General features: G+C 46.0%; 1 protein-coding gene across 2 annotated transcripts in view; it reads left to right on the forward strand.

The window, feature by feature from the left end:
• Nucleotides 1–17,818, forward strand: part of WDR59 (WD repeat domain 59) — a 93,761-nt gene that overhangs the window by 28,778 nt on the left and 47,165 nt on the right. For both annotated transcript variants that reach the window (XM_044255729.1, XM_044255730.1), the window contains exons 5-10: nucleotides 535–615; nucleotides 3,628–3,665; nucleotides 6,935–7,023; nucleotides 9,933–10,049; nucleotides 13,525–13,602; nucleotides 15,484–15,640. In XM_044255729.1, coding sequence (XP_044111664.1) covers nucleotides 535–615; nucleotides 3,628–3,665; nucleotides 6,935–7,023; nucleotides 9,933–10,049; nucleotides 13,525–13,602; nucleotides 15,484–15,640 — 560 coding nt within the window. The remainder of the gene's footprint in view (nucleotides 1–534; nucleotides 616–3,627; nucleotides 3,666–6,934; nucleotides 7,024–9,932; nucleotides 10,050–13,524; nucleotides 13,603–15,483; nucleotides 15,641–17,818) is intronic.

Consider the following 17,818-nt stretch of genomic DNA (forward strand, 5'->3'; position numbering starts at 1 on the left):
GGGAGGTAGCAAGCAGAGAGTGCAGGAGTGGGGCAGCTGGCCCAGCAAATGCTGGGAAAGGCTGGATCCCTGGCCTGTGTTAATTGCACAGGAACCGCCTTTCTAGGAGGGAGGACATGGGTAGGGTGTCCTTGCCCTTCTTGAAAGCTATGTGGCAACATGCAGTTTTCCACTGCTCTAAGAGATGTTGGTTTTACTCAAGGTACCTGTGGTTGAACCTGATTTAGAGAATGATAAGTCAAAAATTACTTTGTGTTTTTGCTGTGTGTGCATGCGCACATGCACTTGAAATTGAAATCCTCCATTTCTTTTTTGGGAGCAGGTGATAGTATAGCTGGGGATGACAAGGGGGGAGGGCCTGGAAGTTTCCCCTGGAGCTCACTTAAGTCTTGTTTGGAGAAGTTTGGAGATTGCTGCCTTAAGTCATGTTAGGGAGGACCATGAGTGGTGACTCTCGGAAGCTACTAGAAACTGAGTCTGCTGGCACTTTGGAACTGGACTCTGAATTGTTCTGTTTATATCTCATATTCCCAGTGACTTGGATTGGGCCGTGTTTGAGCCGGATCTCCTGGTTACCAGCTCCGTGGACACCTACATCTACATTTGGGATATCAAGTAAGAACAATTAAAATGCCAAACCACCAGGCTTCGGGACGATCTGGGACCTTTGTTTTAGAGATCAGGGGTCTTAGTTTGGTTTCCCTGGGTTGCAGACCCTGAGATGAGGACACGTGGCCGGCACATTGTTTAGGAGGTGACAGAAATGCCGGTGGGGGATAGAGAAGAGAGACGGGACCAGGAAGGCTCCAGGCAGGGGCGTGTTATCCTTCAGGTACCCCTGTGAACAGGTGGCGTTTACTCCTACTGGGGGCTGCTAGGTGCTAGTGCAGAACTCCCTCCTTGGAGGTGTCCCGCCCTCAGAGCTAAGGAAGTGGGGGTGCTACCCATTGGCAGTCATTGGTTGAAGCCTGCGCTCTGGGGCCCCCCTTCCCTGGCACTTCAGGCCCGTCACAGAGGTTTGCAAAGCAGGCCTCAGCAAGCGGGGAAATCCCTCTGGCGGAGAATTAGGTGCTAGTGTCTGGAAGTCCAGTGGAAGTTTAGCTGAAGTGACAGGTGACGGTGGGGGGGCTTGGTGGGTACAGACACACATGTGCTACGGCGGGCAGTGCTCTGAGGCACGTCTGCTTTGCTCTTGGCGAAACTTCCATCGCCCACCTCTAAGTGCCGCTGAGAGCCACCTCTCAGGGTTACTCTTCATGAGGTGACAAGTGAAGGAGCACCCGGCCCGGGGCCTGGCGTGTCGGAAGGTCTTAGAAAACATCTTTTCTTCTCCCTTCGTAGAACAAAGTTCCCTTTGCCATAGCAGCTGCGACTAACCAGAGGGTGTAGTCTGTAGAGTCCCCCGGATGGGACCGCCTCCCGCCGGCAGACTGCTCTGCTCCCAGTTGGCAGGGGCTCCGGGATGATTTACTCTAAGAGGTGGACAGACCAGGGAAAGGGAGCCACGACTCAGGATGTGCGTGGCGGACTTCACCCGCAGCCATCTCTCGTTAGTGCCTCAGCAGCAGTTGGTCTGATGGCAACACCGAGTGGGGAAGGGCACAAAATCCGGGGGTGATGGAAGGAGGCTGCTCTTAAATAAACAAAACCCCGGGGGCACCTGGATGGCTCAGTCAGTTAAGCCTCTGCCTTCAGCTCAGGTCATGGTCCCAGGGGGCTGGAATCGAGTCGTGCTTCAGACTTCCTGCTCAGTGGGAAGTCTCCTTTCCCTCTGCCTCCCCCCTGCTTGTGCTAGCTCGTTCTTTCTCTCTCTCTGACGAATAAATAAATAAAATCTTTAAAATAAACAAACAAACAAACACCAAAACAAAACCCCCAGGAATACAGGGCAAGGTTAGAGTATTCCTCACTGACGTGAAATAATTTGTTTCCATAATTTAAAGATTAAGGGGCACTGAACAGAGGATTCCTTCTCAGATTCTCTGGATAGTAAGCCCGAGCTGTAGATTGGCCATCCATCCCCTAGGTCTGGATTGACACCCAGTCCTGTGACGTTACCATTTGGAGGTGAAGTTGCCCTCGGCCTTACAGTGAACCCAGGAGTCTCTCTCTGAGAGTCTCCTGTTCTATCCAGGAGTAGGTTTTTGTTTGGTTTGGTTTGGTTTGGTTTTTAATTGTGGTCAAAAAACCCAAAACATAAAATTTACCATCTTCATTATTTTTTAAAAAAAGATTTTATTTATTTATTTACTTATTTATTTAGAGAGCAAGGGGAGGGGAAAAGGAAGAGAGAGAAAATCTCAAGCTCCACACCCAGCTGAGAGCCTGATGAAAGGCTTTGTCTTGGGACCCTGAGATCATGACCTGAGCTGAAGTCAATAGTTGGTCAGTCGCTCAGCCAATGGAGCCACCCAGGTGCCCTGATCCTCGCCATTTTTTTTTTTTAAGATTTTATTTATTTATTTAACAGATAAAGATCATAAGTAGGCAGAGAGGCAGGCAGAGAGAGGAGGAAGCAGGCTCCCCGCTAAGCAGAGAGCCCGACGTGGGGCTCGATCCCAGGACCCTGGGATCATGACCCGAGCTGAAGGCAGAGGCTTAACCCACTGAGCCACCCAGGAGCCCCGGATCCTTGCCATTTTTAAGTGTGCAATTCAGTAAAGTATATGCCCAGCACATCCCCAGAACTTCTCATCTTACAAAGCTAAAACTACTCATTCCACACCTTCCCACTTTCTGTTTTTGTGGCTTTGACTACTTGAGATACTTCATATAAGTGGAAGTGAAATCATGTGGTGTTTGTCTTTTTGTGACCGACTTATCTCATTTAACCTAATGTCCTCAAGGGCTTTCCCTATTGTAGCTTGTGACAGAACTTCCTTCGTCTTCAGGCTGAATAATTTTCCATTGTATGTATAGACCACATTGTGTTTATCCACTTCTCTGTTGGTGGACCCTTGGGCTGCTTCCCCCTCTTAGCAACTGCGAATTTGAGAGTCACCTTTTACTTCAGCTCTGAAGTCCTGCCCGGAAGGTCCTTGCAGAGTTAAGCCTCCATGACTGTCACTTGGTTGCCACTAGGAGAAATGGCCCCGGGAAGGGATTCTTTTGGCTTCTTCCATCCCTACGTCAGGGTCACGCAGGCCATGCTGAATCGTGTAGTTTGCTTTCTGTGGCTCCAACTATGTGATTTGAAATTCAGCCTCAGCCTCATTTGAAGGAGCTGAGAAAGTTTGTCCCTGAAGGGAGATAGGGCTCTCTTTACCTTTGTTTTTTGTTTGTTTTTTTTTTTTTAAATATTTTTATTTATTTATTTGACAGACAGAGATCACAAGTAGGCAGAAAGGCAGGCAGAGAGAGTGGAGGAAGCAGGCTTCCTGCCGAGTAGAGAGCCCGATGTGGGGCTCCATCCCAGGACCCTGGGATCATGATCTGAGCCAAAGGCAGAGGCTTTAAAACCCACTGAGCCACCCAGGCGCCCCTTTACCTTTGTTTTTAAGGCTCTCATGTTCCCTCTGAACTCTAAGCTCCCACTGAAAGGGGAGGGCGAACTGTCTGCAGAGGGCAGAAAGTACCAGGGTGGTAGCATAGGGATCGGGCATTTCATCTCTGACTTTTCTATTCTAGAGACACAAGGAAGCCCACGGTTGCACTGTCTGCTGTAGGTGAGTGTATGCTCCCCCGGCTTAGGTCATTCCTTCCGTCCCTCCTCGCATGGGGCTGCCCCTGCCCCGGTCTCTAGCTCAGATGGGTGGGATTTTAGGTCCCTCCTGGCAAAGGGCTTGTTTTAGGCTGCTTTCAGAAGTTAGAGTCAGGAGTGCTAAGCATGGTCAGGACTTCATTTCAGGATTCAAGGACAGGAGCCAAAATGGTTTGTTTTTAAACTTTTTATTGTGGAAAATTTCAAACACGTATGAAAATAGAAGATGAAATTGCTTTATGTTTATGATCCAGCTTCAACAACGGTCACTGGCGGGCCAGTCTTATTTATTTCATCTTTGCCTCTACCCACTGTCCCAGCCCCAACTCCCATCTCTTTTGGAATTATTTTGAAGGGGTGCCTGGGTGGGGTGGCTCATTTGGTTAAGGGTCTGACTCTTGATCTCAGCTCAAGTCTTGATCTCAGTGTTGTGAGTTCAAGCCTCACGTTGGGCATGAAGCCTGCCTTAAAAAAAAAAAAAAAAAAAGGAATTTTTTTGAAGCATTTCCTGGGTGTCATATTATTTCCTCAATGAATATTTCAGTAGGTGATATTTATGCAAGAGAAGAACCCTGTAAGAAAACATGATCACAGCAGACCTAAAAAGGTTAACAGTGGCTCTTTAATATTAGATATTTAAGCAGTACGCAGATTTCCCTAATTTCAGTTGTTGTTATTTTACAAATTATTTAAGTCAGAATCCAAATAAAAACCATACTTATAAGTGGTTGATCTATTTCTCATCTTTTGCAATTGGTAGGTTTCTTCCCCCTCTCCTTTTTTGGTTTATTTTTCTTTTCCTAAGGTTTATTTATTGAGGAAACCAGGTTGTTTGTCTTATGGTTTCCCCATAATCTAGATGAGGCTGATTGTGTCTCGCATGTTGTCATTTAATGTGGATGTACTGAAACTTTGAAATTACTTCCCGGTCCCCCTGTTTTCTCAGTTGGAACTGATTGTTTTTGGAATCCTGCTTTGGGGCTGTTGTGGGGTATTTACAGAGGGTAGAATTTGGGCACAGAAATAGTGTATCTTACAGTGATGAAGCCCAGTCATCAGCATTGTGTTTTGAAGATTTATTCATCTATTTTTGGAAAGAGAGAAAGAGTGGGGCAGGGGCAGGGATGGGGAAGAGGGAGAGAATCTAAGCAGACATCTGCACTGAGCCCAGACCCCAACGCAGGGCTCGACCTCAAAACCCTGAGATCATGACCTGAGCCAAAACCAAGAGTTGGTGGCTTAACTGACAGCACCACACAGGTGTCCCATCAGTATTGTATTTTGACATCTTTGTTAAAAATATACATTATCTGTCTCTTAAATCTTGCTCCTTTGTATTTTTTTGGTACTTTTTTTTTTTTTTTTAAAGATTTCATTTATTTATTTCCAATAGAGAAAGAGCAAGCGACACAGAGAGCAAGAGTAAGAAAGCACAAGCAGGGGGAGTGGTAGAGGGAGAAGCAGGCTCTCCACTGAGCGGAGAGCCCGATGCAGGGCTCGATACCAGGACCCCGGGATCATAACCTGAGCTGAAGGCAGAGGCTTAACCCACTGAGCCACCCAGGCGCCCCTCAGTGAGATTTCTCAGTGGTAGCAAAGCTGCTTTGGGAGAAAAGAGGCAAATGAGAGGCTGTGGATTTGGTGAGCTGCTTGATCTACCATTCCCTGAAGGTGAAACTTGGCCATTTTCCAGTTTTGCTCCCTGGAGTCCGTGGTCCTTTATCTCTCCATGAGCTCGTTGCTTATGCCTTTGGGGTAGGGAGTAAGTAAGAGCCTGTGTGTACTCCAGACTATTCTCTGTTCAGAATACCCAAGGTCTGGGAACTGTTTGACCCTGTTGTCGCAACTCTAGTAGAACAGATTGAATCAGGGGGTTCCCAGAACCCTTTGGCAGTCCTCATGGTCTGATGGCCCTCCACACTGGGGAAAGTATATTTCTTTTGGAAGTCTTCGAGTAATCTGTCTTGAGGAAATGGGGCAGACTCTTCCTACTCACTTTCTCCTACAATTGATACCCTTTCTTGCAAAGAAACTGGGTCTCCTACGCTAGCTTCCTCCTTTAGGGGTCTCCACTGTTCATTCCTAGGTGACTTAAGATGACTTGTGTCTCAAGCAAAAAAACACAAAAAAGCCAAAGCCAAGCAAGGATAACTTCTGGGTTTTAACTCCATTTCCTGTTAGATTCTGAGTCCTTGTTGTGTCAAAAAGCCAAAGCCAAACAACGATAACTTCTGGGTCTTAACTCCAATTCCTGTTAGATTCTGAGTCCTTGTTGTGTCATTCCCACTCTTCTTGGATCAGGGCACCATAGTGTCCCCAGTAATAAACACCCAACCCAAAGCGGGAAATGCTTGTGGTCTGAGCAAGGACAAGAAGAGATGGGAAGGAGAGCCATTGTGTTGTTCTGGTGTAACTGAATGAACTTGGTTATTTTTCAGAGCCAACTTTCAGTGCTGATATGTCCTAGATTTTCACAGGTCTCAGCCCGTCTGGCATCTTACGCTAATGCCTCCTCTCAGATAGCTCCCTTCTTACTGTTGTTACCTCTTTGTGTTGGTAGAGTGGGGAAAGGACTCCGTTCACAGTGTGGGGGGATATTCCCGTTCTCTGACTGAATCCAGGGCCGGGGATCATGTGCAGCCGCTGATGGAAGGGGAAGCGCAGGAGGGGGCTGGTGCACACACCCTTCTGAGGGCAGAATTGGGCAACTCGGGCCTTCTTCTTCAGCTGAGCTTCGGGAACCTTTGTTTCTCCAAGGTTGCCCTCCGAAATAGGGGAGTGAGGGAGGGAGGGAGAAGGTGGGAGCCAGCATTGAGCTGAGGCTCTTCTGAGTGGGAGAGCTGGGCTGGCCCCAGTGATGGGGATGAGGAGGAGACAGACCGTGTGAGGAGTAGTCATTTGCCCCCACCCCCACCCGCTATGGCGCCATGTTGGGCTGCTGCTCATTAGAAAACGTGCTTCCCTGCTGATTCTGCGCGGAGGTCACCAGTAGGGTTTTTCCTGAGTGCGATTATTTCCTCAATTAGGTGACTCTGATCCTGTTCTGACAAGTTAATTCATTAATTTTTTGGCTTCATTTTCTCTTTAATGTGGGGCTGGTGCAGTCACAGACACTTGACGGGTTCTGTTCTCCTTCAGCGGGAACTCATTATCCAGCCGCCCTGGAAGCGCTTGCTACTCTGGTGCCAGGGGGGTTGAGGGCAGCCGCTTTCTTCCCCTGATTTTCCTTTGCAGCTGGTGCCTCACAGGTCAAATGGAATAAAAAAAATGCTAATTGCCTCGCCACCAGTCATGACGGGGATGTGCGGATATGGGACAAGCGGGTGAGTAATCTCTTGTCGCCCACCCCAGTTGGTCCTTAGTCCCTCCCTGGGGGTGTGAGGACGGTGCTGTGAGTAGCGGGACTCATCTAGAAAGGCCAGGGTGCCTCGTGGACTGTGGCAAATTGCCATTTTAAGATCATAGTCCCGGAAGACATTTGCTTCCTGATCAAAACTCATGTTGAAGGAAGATAGAGAGTATTAGGATCAGTGGTTAAGAAAATGAACTGGGCCTGCTAAGTTAGAGCCCCATTTTGCTGCCTCCTAATTACATTATCAGCTGAGCCACTACACTTCTCCAAGCCTCGGTTACCTGATCTTCAAAACGAAGATACTGATTGTGTGTCACTGAGGAGGTCAAGCCTGGGGACCAGACACTATTCTAGAAGGTCAGCCTGCTCCATATTGCAGAGGGCAAACTGGTTGTTCTAGGACATATTCCACCCTGGGTGTTTCTGGTAGAAATCACCAAGGTGAGATACTTAGGGTGCTCAAATCCTCCTTTAGACATCCAGCTGTCCTCTTAGCCTCACAGAAGCTCGCAGAGCATATATTCTTCCTGCACAACCCATGTAACTGATGCGCATGGGAGAGGGACAGGCTCCCGGGTGGCTGCCGCCATGGAGAGTCTATTGAGAGTTTGGTTTGTTGGCATCAGTGAGGACAGAGATGCGGGAACATGCTCCCCCGTGTCCGACTCCCAGATGATGGGGTCATAATGCACGGGGCAGTTGACTTTGTAAGATGTGGGTGTCATGCCACTTCCTGCTTTCCGACAGTGGGGGCTAGAGCTTCTCAGCTCCTGTGGGAAGCAGCCACTTGTAGTTTCCCGAAACTGTCAGCCGGGATGCGGTCTCATCCCAGCATGGCTTCTGGCAGCCCTGTCCCTTCCCTTGTGGCAGGGAGTTGGTCAGACGGTTGGGCAGAGGAGAAGGAAATGAAGCAGATGGGGGGTCGGGTGAAGTGGGTGCTACAGCTTGGTAGGGAAGCTTGTGCTGGCCAAAGCCCTCTGCCTTCCATGGCTCTTGGGTGAGAAGGTGATTTTGTACATAAGGGTTGGTTGGGTATGTCTTCTGTGTGTTAGTTTTTGTCTCTGTCCCTTAGTGCGGTCTCGTATTAGCCATTCTCCCCTCTCTTGATTCCCTAAAGTGTTGATTGGTTTTGTTCCTTTCATCACTAGTATAGTGTTTAAATATGTAAATGGTTTAAATAAAACATTTGGTTAGTTTGTAGTGCATACAGACTTGCTTTAGACTGTTTTCAGGCCATCCGCAATATAAACCATTTGGTAGTTTGCCCTTAATCCCTGTCAGTATTTGTCTTCTGAACTAGTGTTGAAAAACTAGTAGTGTTCCTTATTCCAGAAAGAGACAGCCAGACTGTTCCTGTCTAGTCTTCCTGTCGATCTGCTGAGAATCCTGACTTCCCTCAGCAGTTTTATCTGTTTTGTTTAAAGGATTTTAACTCCCCCTGCCACCCATAATTAATACTTGGGACTTTTGCTCAGATGGGTTGTAAAACTCGTAGGTCATATTTTTACTTCTCTGGCACTTCCCAGTATCGAAGTAGGACTCTTGGCACCAGGCGTCAGAGGCTTAAAAAAGTGCAGTATCGGTGAAAATGTTGGATTTCATTCAAACACCCCAAAGACGAATAGTGGTAACATTTACTGCATGTTTTTATGCACAGGCATTGTCCTAAGAACTTGCTTTATAACTAGCCTTTAAAGTAAGTACTGTCTTTATCCCCATTCTACAGATGAGTAAACTGAGGCCTGTTTGTTGTTGGGATTTGAACTCAGGGAGGCTGGCTCTGAAGACTGCTCTTAACCTCACAGACCACAGACCACTGATTATAGAAGTAATAAATGCTCTTTGTAGAAACTGTAGAAGAGAAAATAAAAAACATTCATAGGCCCATTCCCCAAAAACAAATGCTAGCATTTTGGTGTTTTTTTGTGCTTTTTAAAAAACATGGTTTATCCTGTTACATACATGGTCATACTTACTTTTTCCATTTAATAGCATTTTCCCTGTCCTATAATACCTGTGTCTAACATTTAGTCGCTCTGCCATTCTATGTTGGATAGCTGTACTGTAGTTGATCTAAAATTTAATTATTCCTCATGTACTGTTTGTGTTGCTTCTAGCTTTTTGGTATTCCCAGTATCACCAAGATGAACATCTTTAGTTATCCAAAGCTTTTTGTGAAATTGGAATATTCTCCTAGGAAAGGAAAATCTTAAGTTGCTTGGTAAAAATTGTCAAAGGTTTTTGCCGAAAGGTTGTACTATTTTGTATAAACACCAGCAGTGACAAAGGGAGCCTTGCCAGCGTCGAGTATTATTTACAAGTATCTTCTAATTTGATAGTTTAATAAAATCTGACTTTAATGTGTATTTCTGAGGTTTCCTCCTGAGTTTGCTTATTTTATATAAGCTTATTAATCATGAAGAGTTATCTTCTGTGATGTGTGTTCATTCTCTTTGAGGGGTCTTGGTGCGCGATTTCTTTAAGATTGGTGGTTTTCCCTCCGGTCTCAAGGTCGGGTCTGTCTGAACATCGCAGCTCCTCTCCTTGGGTGATCGCGAGGAAGGGAGCGGGGATTGCAGACTCCACTGGTCAGCGACAGAGCTCCCACTGCCTGGTATCCTTCATGAAAGCCGCGCCTGGGGCTGGAGCGGAAAGAAATGAGGTTCACAGGCCTGAATACAGAGCATGTATGAAGGAGGGTTGGAGAAGTCTTTATCTGTTTTGTTTGTTTTAAACAAAATAGAGTGGAGTTTCTTAAGGATAGAGACAGTATCTGGTAGTGTTTCTGTGTCCCCACCCAGCGCCCAGCAGACCATTCTATGGTAGACACTCAGGGAGCTCTTGATAAATTGACAACACTCTGTGCCGATCCTGTCGTAGAAACCCAGCACGGCGGTGGAGTATCTCGCAGCGCACCTCTCCAAGATCCATGGCCTGGACTGGCACCCAGACATTGAGCACATTCTTGCTACCTCCAGTCAGGACAACTCTGTCAAGGTGAGTGACCCTTGGGGACAGCTAGGGGCGCTGCGTGCGGGAAGCATTAGATTTTGAAGCAGCCCCTGGTTTGGAAGGAAAGCTACGCCAAGCACAGTGTGTGTGCAGTAGGGGTTCTGGGCGGGTAAGCCTGGTCGTGTGGGCCAGTAGGAATGAAGAGTAGCATATCTCTGATAGGGTTCCTGGGATCTGCTTGGAGCGTTTTCTTGTTTCCCTTTGTGAAAGGAAGTCGGAGACTAAACCACTTAGAAAGGAGAAGTTTATTTGCCAAGAAGTTGCCAGGAAATCAGATTTCAGGGGAAAAAAAAAACCACCACCACCACACCAAACCAAACCAGATACATCATAAAGGAGAAAAGCTGATATTGTTAAGGTTAAGGTTAACAAAATTGTTAAGGTTACCAAGTTTCTGACTAGTCTCCCTGGGATGAAAAACCAGCACTCTTCGAATATGATTATCCCATCCACAAAAGTTAGGACATCTTCAGCCAGCAGCACTGCAAAAGTCAGGGGCAGGGGCACCTGGCTCAGTGGGTTAAGCCTCTGCCTTCGGCTCAGGTCATGATGTCAGGGTCCTGGGATGGAGCACCACATCTGGACTCTCCACTCAGCAGGGAGCCTGCTTCCCCCTCTCTGCCTGCCTCTCTGCCTACTTGTGATCTCTCTATGTCAAATAAAGAAATAAAGATCTTAAAAAAAAATTCTGGGACAGAGTTGACAGAGAGTCTCTCTCACTTACAGGAAATGCTCCAGGGTTTTTATGTGTTTCTGTAACCCTATTATTTTTGGTTTATCTCAGAGTGCAGCATTTCTTGTTTGTTTTTCCTATCTCGACTGATGTGTTTAGAAGGATGCAGGGCACAGGGCCAGCCTCATTCCACAGGCCCTCCTTGTGGTCAGGTCTCTGTCTAGAAGGACAGAGATTTGACCACACAAGTTGGCTTAGCAGTTTTCTGATTCAGCATCATTAACATAATGATTTGTTTACATGGGCACACAGACAATGTCATTTTATGGTATGGTGAGCAAAACTAGAACCATAACACCGAGGCCTGAAAAGTTAACTTCTGTCTTGAGGTTTGTAAATCCCTTAGGGTTGTCATTTACTTTTATGTGCTGGAATGGGTTTTTTTGTTTGTTTATTTGGGGCTTGGATTTTTGGCACCTTGTCACCCAAGTTCAGAACCCAGAAACCATCCAATTTCCCTCCTCCTCTTTCCTCAAGTTTGTCCTGTTCAGCGACATCTTTACTACCTGTAGGCTGGATTCCGTGGGTATTGAAGCAGGCAACAGGTCAGTTTCCACATGTGAGACTCAGTCCTTGTTCCTTACTTGTAGGCAGAGCTTAGGAATTAAATGAGACTTTTGACATGGTATTTAATTTATTTCACTATATCCTGGTGGAAGGGAGGCGTTTCTGTTGAATGTTTATAAATAGCATAATTGTAATTGAAGCCATATCAGAGCTACTTGCATAATATTCAACCATATTTTTTAGTAATTTGTATGTTAGTATCAATATGTCATTTTTTCCTACATAATCTTTTTTTTTTTTTTTTAGATTTTATTTATTTATTTGACAGATAGAGATCACAAGTAGGCAGAGAGGCAGGCAGAGAGAGAGAGGAGGAAGCAGGCTCCCTGCTGAGCAGAAAGCCTGATGTGCTTGATCCCAGGACCCTGGGATCATGACCTGAGCCGAAAGCAGAAGCTTTAACCCACTGAGCCACCCAAGCGCCCCTGTAGGAACACATTTTATTATATTTTTGTTTTCTGAATTGAAGGGGTATGCCGGAACAAGATACCATTGAATGTTTCACCTGAGTTTGTAATTTGTTAAACTGTGAAACTGTTGAATTGAGGGTTAGAGCTAGATCGAGAAGAAAGAAAAGGATTTTTTTTATCTGGCTGTTAAAAATAGAACATTAACCACAATGAGATGACTGCATACCAGTTTAATGAATTGTTTTTGTCCCGATCCTGGGCTAAGCCCTCGAATTTGCGATATTCCCTTCTTCTAGAGGAGCAGCCCTGGAAATACAGACACAGATCCTTGGTCCATCCTGGCAGATGTGTGTCTGCCTCTGGGTCAACAAGGTCAGCCTTACTGAGAGTCCTGTACCCACAAGGCTGTTCAGAAACCTGGTTCTTTCTTGCCTGAGGCTCTTCTGATATTTCTTCAGAAGCCTTTCTTTCTGATCTGTAACTTGTAGCAAGGGCCTTCTGGCAAGTAAGAAAAAAGCAGAAATCACCTATGGGCGAGAGGACGGCATGGCTGCTTTGGTACTTTTACTAATCAGTCTGTCAGATTAAATAGACTGAAGCCGTTCACATGCAGCATATCATCATTTCGTAAGACTGACAGTGGTTCCTTTGAGAGTAAGATCATGTTATGAAATGAGTGAGGACTCGGTTCAATCCCCAGGGTCCTCTAAGTTGTCCATAATTATATGTTGTTGTTGTTATATGTTATAATGCTCACTAGTCGAGCATATTTAAATCTGGAAACATCCTTTTTTTTTTAAGATTTTATTTATTTATTTGACAGAGAGAGAGATCACAAGTAGGCAGAGAGGCAGGCAGAGAGAGAGAAAGGGAAGCAGGCTCCCCGCTGAACAGAGAGCCTGATGTGGGGCTTGATCCCAGGACCCTGAGATCATGATTTGAGTTGAAGGCAGAGGCTTACCCCACTGAGCCACCCAGGCGCCCCACAAATCTTTCTTTTTTTTTAAAGGATTGATTTTTTTAACAGTTCTGTGACAGTCTATAAATAAACATGAAAAGTAACCAACTGCCGAAATATACTCAATAGTACTATTATCTTACCTATATGTAATTAACTTAGGGAGGTTGAACTTTTTCCTTTGCTAGTTTTTCACATTGGTAGACTTGATAATAGGAAGGCATTCACGAAGTGTTGATCTAATTAAAAATCTGGAGAATGCCACGCCGACCTAATGATTTCTAGTTTCCCTTCTTTTGTAAGTTGAGGGAGCAAGTTACAGTTTTCTCTGTAGCCATCAGGGAAACCCAGCCACAGTTTAGGTGGAAAACACATCTTAACAATTTTATTATTTTGAATGTGGAGTCTGAATTTGTCAAAAAGAGAGTTGTCAGAAGAAACGAAAATCACCGCATTCGATCCCTTTATAGCCACACCCTCCAACCCCCAACTTCTGGCAGCCACTGATAACGTTCTCCATCATTGTAGGTTTTTTGGGTTTTTTTTTGAAGATTTTATTTATTTATTTGACAGAGAGAGAAATCACAAGTAGGCAGAGAGGTAGGCAGAGAGAGAGGAGGAAGCAGGCTCCCCGCTGAGCAGAGAGCCCAATGTGGGGCTCGATCCCAGGACCCTGAGATCATGACCTGAGCCGAAGGCAGAGGCTTAACCCACTGAGCCACCCAGGCACCCCAGTTGTTGGGTTTTTTAATGGCATTTGTTTAACAAATTACCCTGTTTTCTTTCTTCTAGTTCTGGGATTACCGCCAGCCTCGGAAATATCTCAGTATTCTCCCTTGCCAGGTGCCTGTCTGGAAGGCCAGATACACTGTGAGTGGGACACCCCACATCCTGCTGGGGAGCTTCCCCTTAGTGTCCAGACATGGGGGTCAAGGACCCTTTTCTCTTATTTTTTTTGTGAGGCAGTTTCTCTTTCTGTCTTGGCTGAGGGGTGGGACAAAGGCAGTAATGATGGCATAAAAGCTGGTATGTATTTAAAAACTTGTCCTTGAAATGTTGGGGAAGAACCTGTGCAAGAGTTGCTGACCATAGCCTGGGAGCCCGGGCCACGTGAAGGTCGTCACTACTGGCAGGGAAAGCGGGGGAGACGGGGCCACAGAGTTTGGGGCTTGCAGTCAGTGGACCGTGGTAGAAAGAAATCTGGCTTTAGATTCAGAAGACCTGAGTTTTGGGCCCATTGGTGCCTTTTAATTTTTTCCCAACTTTTATTGATATGCCATTGACCTGTAGCATTGCATAAGTTCAAGGTATACCCCCATGGATTTGATATTGCAAGGCTGTTAGTACCCGAGGGTTGGCTAATACCTCTGTCACATCACATAATTGCCATTTCTTTTTTGTATTGAGAACATTTAACATCTACTCTCTTAGCAACTTCCAAGAATATAATGCAGTGTTATTAACAGTCATCCCCGGGCTGTGTATTCGAGCCCCTGAACTTGCTCATCTTCGAACTGGAAGTGACTGAGCCACCCAGGTGCCCCTTTATTCATCCATTGATGGACACTTAGATCACTTAGATTGTTTCTGTATTTGCAATGAGCCATTTAATCTTTGTGTGGCCTTGGGCAAGCTGCCGGATGCTTTTGAGCGATAGTTTCCTTCTCTGTAGCATCTGAATAATAATTTTTACCAGGCCTTCCTTTTTATTATTGTGATAAAATTTACCATTTTAAAGTATGCAATTCAGTGGCATTTAGCACATGTATAATATGCCTTTCCTTTTGAGAAATGTTATGTGAAAATGCTTTATAAACCATAAAATGCTGCAGAATAAAGCTATTAGTCTTTCAGCAGTTTTTCCATTGCCACATTGATCGCTTCTGATCAGAGATAATATATTTTCTTCATTGTCAACTTGAAAGGGAGCGCACAGAGATGAATAAAGCTGCCTTTATGTGTTAGGCTGTCACTCTGACACGCTGTGGAACATAGAAGATAATTTAGGTATTAAGTGGCTTTTGCATCTGGGAGTGCTTGTCAAGAAACCAGACATTGTTCTTATGAATTGAAATAGTTCTCTGGATTAATATGTTTACTTTAAAAAATAAACAGAGAAGTCCAGGAGTACTGCCAGGAGGGAAAGTGAAGATAAATGTGCTTTTAGGTGACCGTAGTTTATTCCTTTAAGAACAGAGTCTGATTATTTACCCAGTGGGCCCCTCTGCTACCTAGCAGATGAGGTGTCGATAGGTAAAGCGTGCCAGTCCTGAGATTGGAGTGTTTCCCTCTGAATAGCTGTGGTTTGGGGGTGGGGAGGGTGTGGGAAGGTGATGCTTCGTGTGGCTGCCGTGATGCTGGTGCATTTCCACATGGCAAGAATCCCGCCCGCTGCTCTGGGGTTTTCCCCATCGTGTCTTGCATACTCGCTCTGGATGTGAAACAGTGTGTTCTGGTGTGCAGCAGTCAGAGCCGTTTGCTTATTTTAGAATTTCAAGTTCTCCAAGTATTTGGCTTAGCTTTATTTTTTTACTCGCTGTGGTCCCTTCCATGCACAGGAAAAAGTAGAATAAATGCAAAAGAAAAGGAGAAGGATGGTTAACTTACGGTATTTGGAAAATGTTTCCCCAGATGGGTCGGGGCCCTCCATCTCTCATTTATGTTAGTTAGGAAAGCATTCCAGCCTTGGTAATTCAAGATTCAGCTGACTCTCCCTGGAATAATTCCCTGCTTTTCCCTTTCCTGCCATAGCCTTTCAGCAATGGATTGGTGACTGTGATGGTCCCCCAGCTTCGGAGGGAAAACAGTCTTCTCTTGTGGAACGTCTTTGACTTGAACACCCCGGTGCATACCTTTGTGGGGCACGATGACGTGGTGCTGGAGTTCCAGTGGAGGAAGCAGAAGGAGGGTGAGTGGGGGCCTGATTTCCTTCTGAGCCCTGTTCTACAGCAGCTGCAGTGGGATTGGCTGTGTGGGCCAGTGTGGAGGACGTAGACCCCTCAGCACTGGGCTTGAGGAATGGGAGAGTCAGGGGGACTGCCACCATTCACTGTAGATGAGAAAAGGGGTGTGCCTGTGGCTTCTGTCCCAAGCTAGTGCCCCTTCTCGTAGGTTCAGTGCCGTCTCTCACCTGCACGGAAGAGATCTGTAAGAGATGGAAAGACTTGTTTTTGGATCATCTCTAGGGCTGAAAAACTCTGGGGTCACAGTCCTCAGAAGTCTGATGTTCGCTCCTTGCCACTCTGGGGAGGAAGGAGACCTGAGGTCACCATCAGTACCCCACCTTCCTTGTGTTCCTGGTTCCCTTCACAACACATAGTGTTGTTTTATCTTGCATCTCCTTGAAGATGGGTTTGGCCACATGGCTTGCTTTATGAGACATAAACAGAGGGATGCGATCTCTTCTGGGTTGAAGCATTAGCAGCCATTGTACACGCTGTCTTTGCTGCGGCCACCACAACTGGCAAAACTCCAGCTGGAGCTGCACCCGTGACCAAGGTGTCCTTGCTTAAGCCCCTGAGATTTGGGCATTGTTCGTTATTGCAGCTTCGTCTAGCCAGCCCTGACCAGTGCAAGGTCAAGTGTAATGGAGTCAGAAGCCCTTGGCCTTCACTTCTCCACCAACTTATGCAAACTTAGTAGCAGCTTCTCTTTTCCTGAGATCTTATTGTCACGATATCTAAAGGTTTTAGGGAACAGAAGCATATTTCTTGGTCTTTCTGTATTAAAGAAGGAAAACCAGGCAGTGGAGTGATGTGACCTCTCCAGAGTCCCAGGAAGGGTCTCGGGTAGACCTGGGATTAGAGCGCTCATCTTATCCCGGCTTCTTGTGACCTTCATGAGCCTCTCTTCCAGGATAGTTTTTGAAGAGACTCTTTTGGTCATCCTCTTAATTTTCTCATCTTTATTTCCCAAATATCCCTGCTTCTAGAAACATGAGGCTGCTTGGTTTTTATCCCATCAATTTGCATGCATGACTTTGGCTTTCATCTTCGTCTCTTGCTTTTTGCCGTAGTAAACAGATGATGTCGTTTCTTGTGGTCTGGCAGGGAAAGGTTGGCCTGTAGTTTTGGCTTGAAACGAAAAGTTGGTAGCAACCCGCTTTCAGTTATCTGTCATCTGTAAGCTGGCAAGGTGAATTGTGTAAATTGAGACTATCTAGTTAGTAGTGAGATTCTGAGTGCAAGTTACAGGTATTTCTTCAAACTCTTTTTTCTTGCAAAGTATATCATCTGTCTAGAAAGTTGCATAAAACCTGTACAGTCTTACAAATTTGGAAGAGAAAATCTGTGTAACTACCACCATGGTCTAGAAAGCAAACATTGCTCAAGCCTCGGACCACAGTCCTGTCCCTTCCCTGGAAGGAAACGCTGTCCTCCTATTTATGAGAGTGATTGCTGTTCTTATTTTTATCGTTTACCACCCATTTACGCAGCCCCTGAAATGGCTTCAGCTCACTTGTTGGACCTTTCGTAAATGTAATCCCCCCGCACGTTCCTTGTATTTTACTTCTTTTTCAACCGTTGCCACTTCGTTTTATGTTACTGCCATGTCTTCTTAGTTTTTACTGGGTTATCTCAAGCTTTGACTTGGGTTTTCACTGTGGTGCAGGAGAGCTAGCAGGAGAAGCGGGGTGTCCTGGCCAAGGGGCAAGGGTGCTTCACAAAGGAGGCGCCAGTCACTGGTTTCAGATGTTGCTGAAGGATCACCTTGTAGAATAAGAGAAAAGCCCTTAATTGTACAACTAGGAAGCGATGCGATCATTAGGAGACGAGTTCCAGAAGCAGACTGAAGATAGAGGCCAAATTGTAAGGCAGCGTGGACAGAGGCAGCAGGAACTGGTTTTGTGATTGAAGTTCCCCTCACAGGCAAGAAGCAGACTGGATTGATCTTAGAGCCTCTGCCTTCTCCCTGTGAGGGTGAGGAGAGGATGCAAGAGAGCGGGTATGTGGGAAAGCTAAGGCCTTGTGAGGGTGAGAGGGAAAGGGGCGTGGAGGCACTGGTAGAGGGGTCGGGATTAGAACGGAATTAGGAATAACTTTTCTCCACAGTCAGGGACACGAAAAGAAGCCAGATGTGGAGGCAG

Source organism: Neovison vison, chromosome 7, assembly GCF_020171115.1.
Source record: "Neovison vison isolate M4711 chromosome 7, ASM_NN_V1, whole genome shotgun sequence".
NCBI lineage: Eukaryota > Metazoa > Chordata > Mammalia > Carnivora > Mustelidae > Neogale > Neogale vison.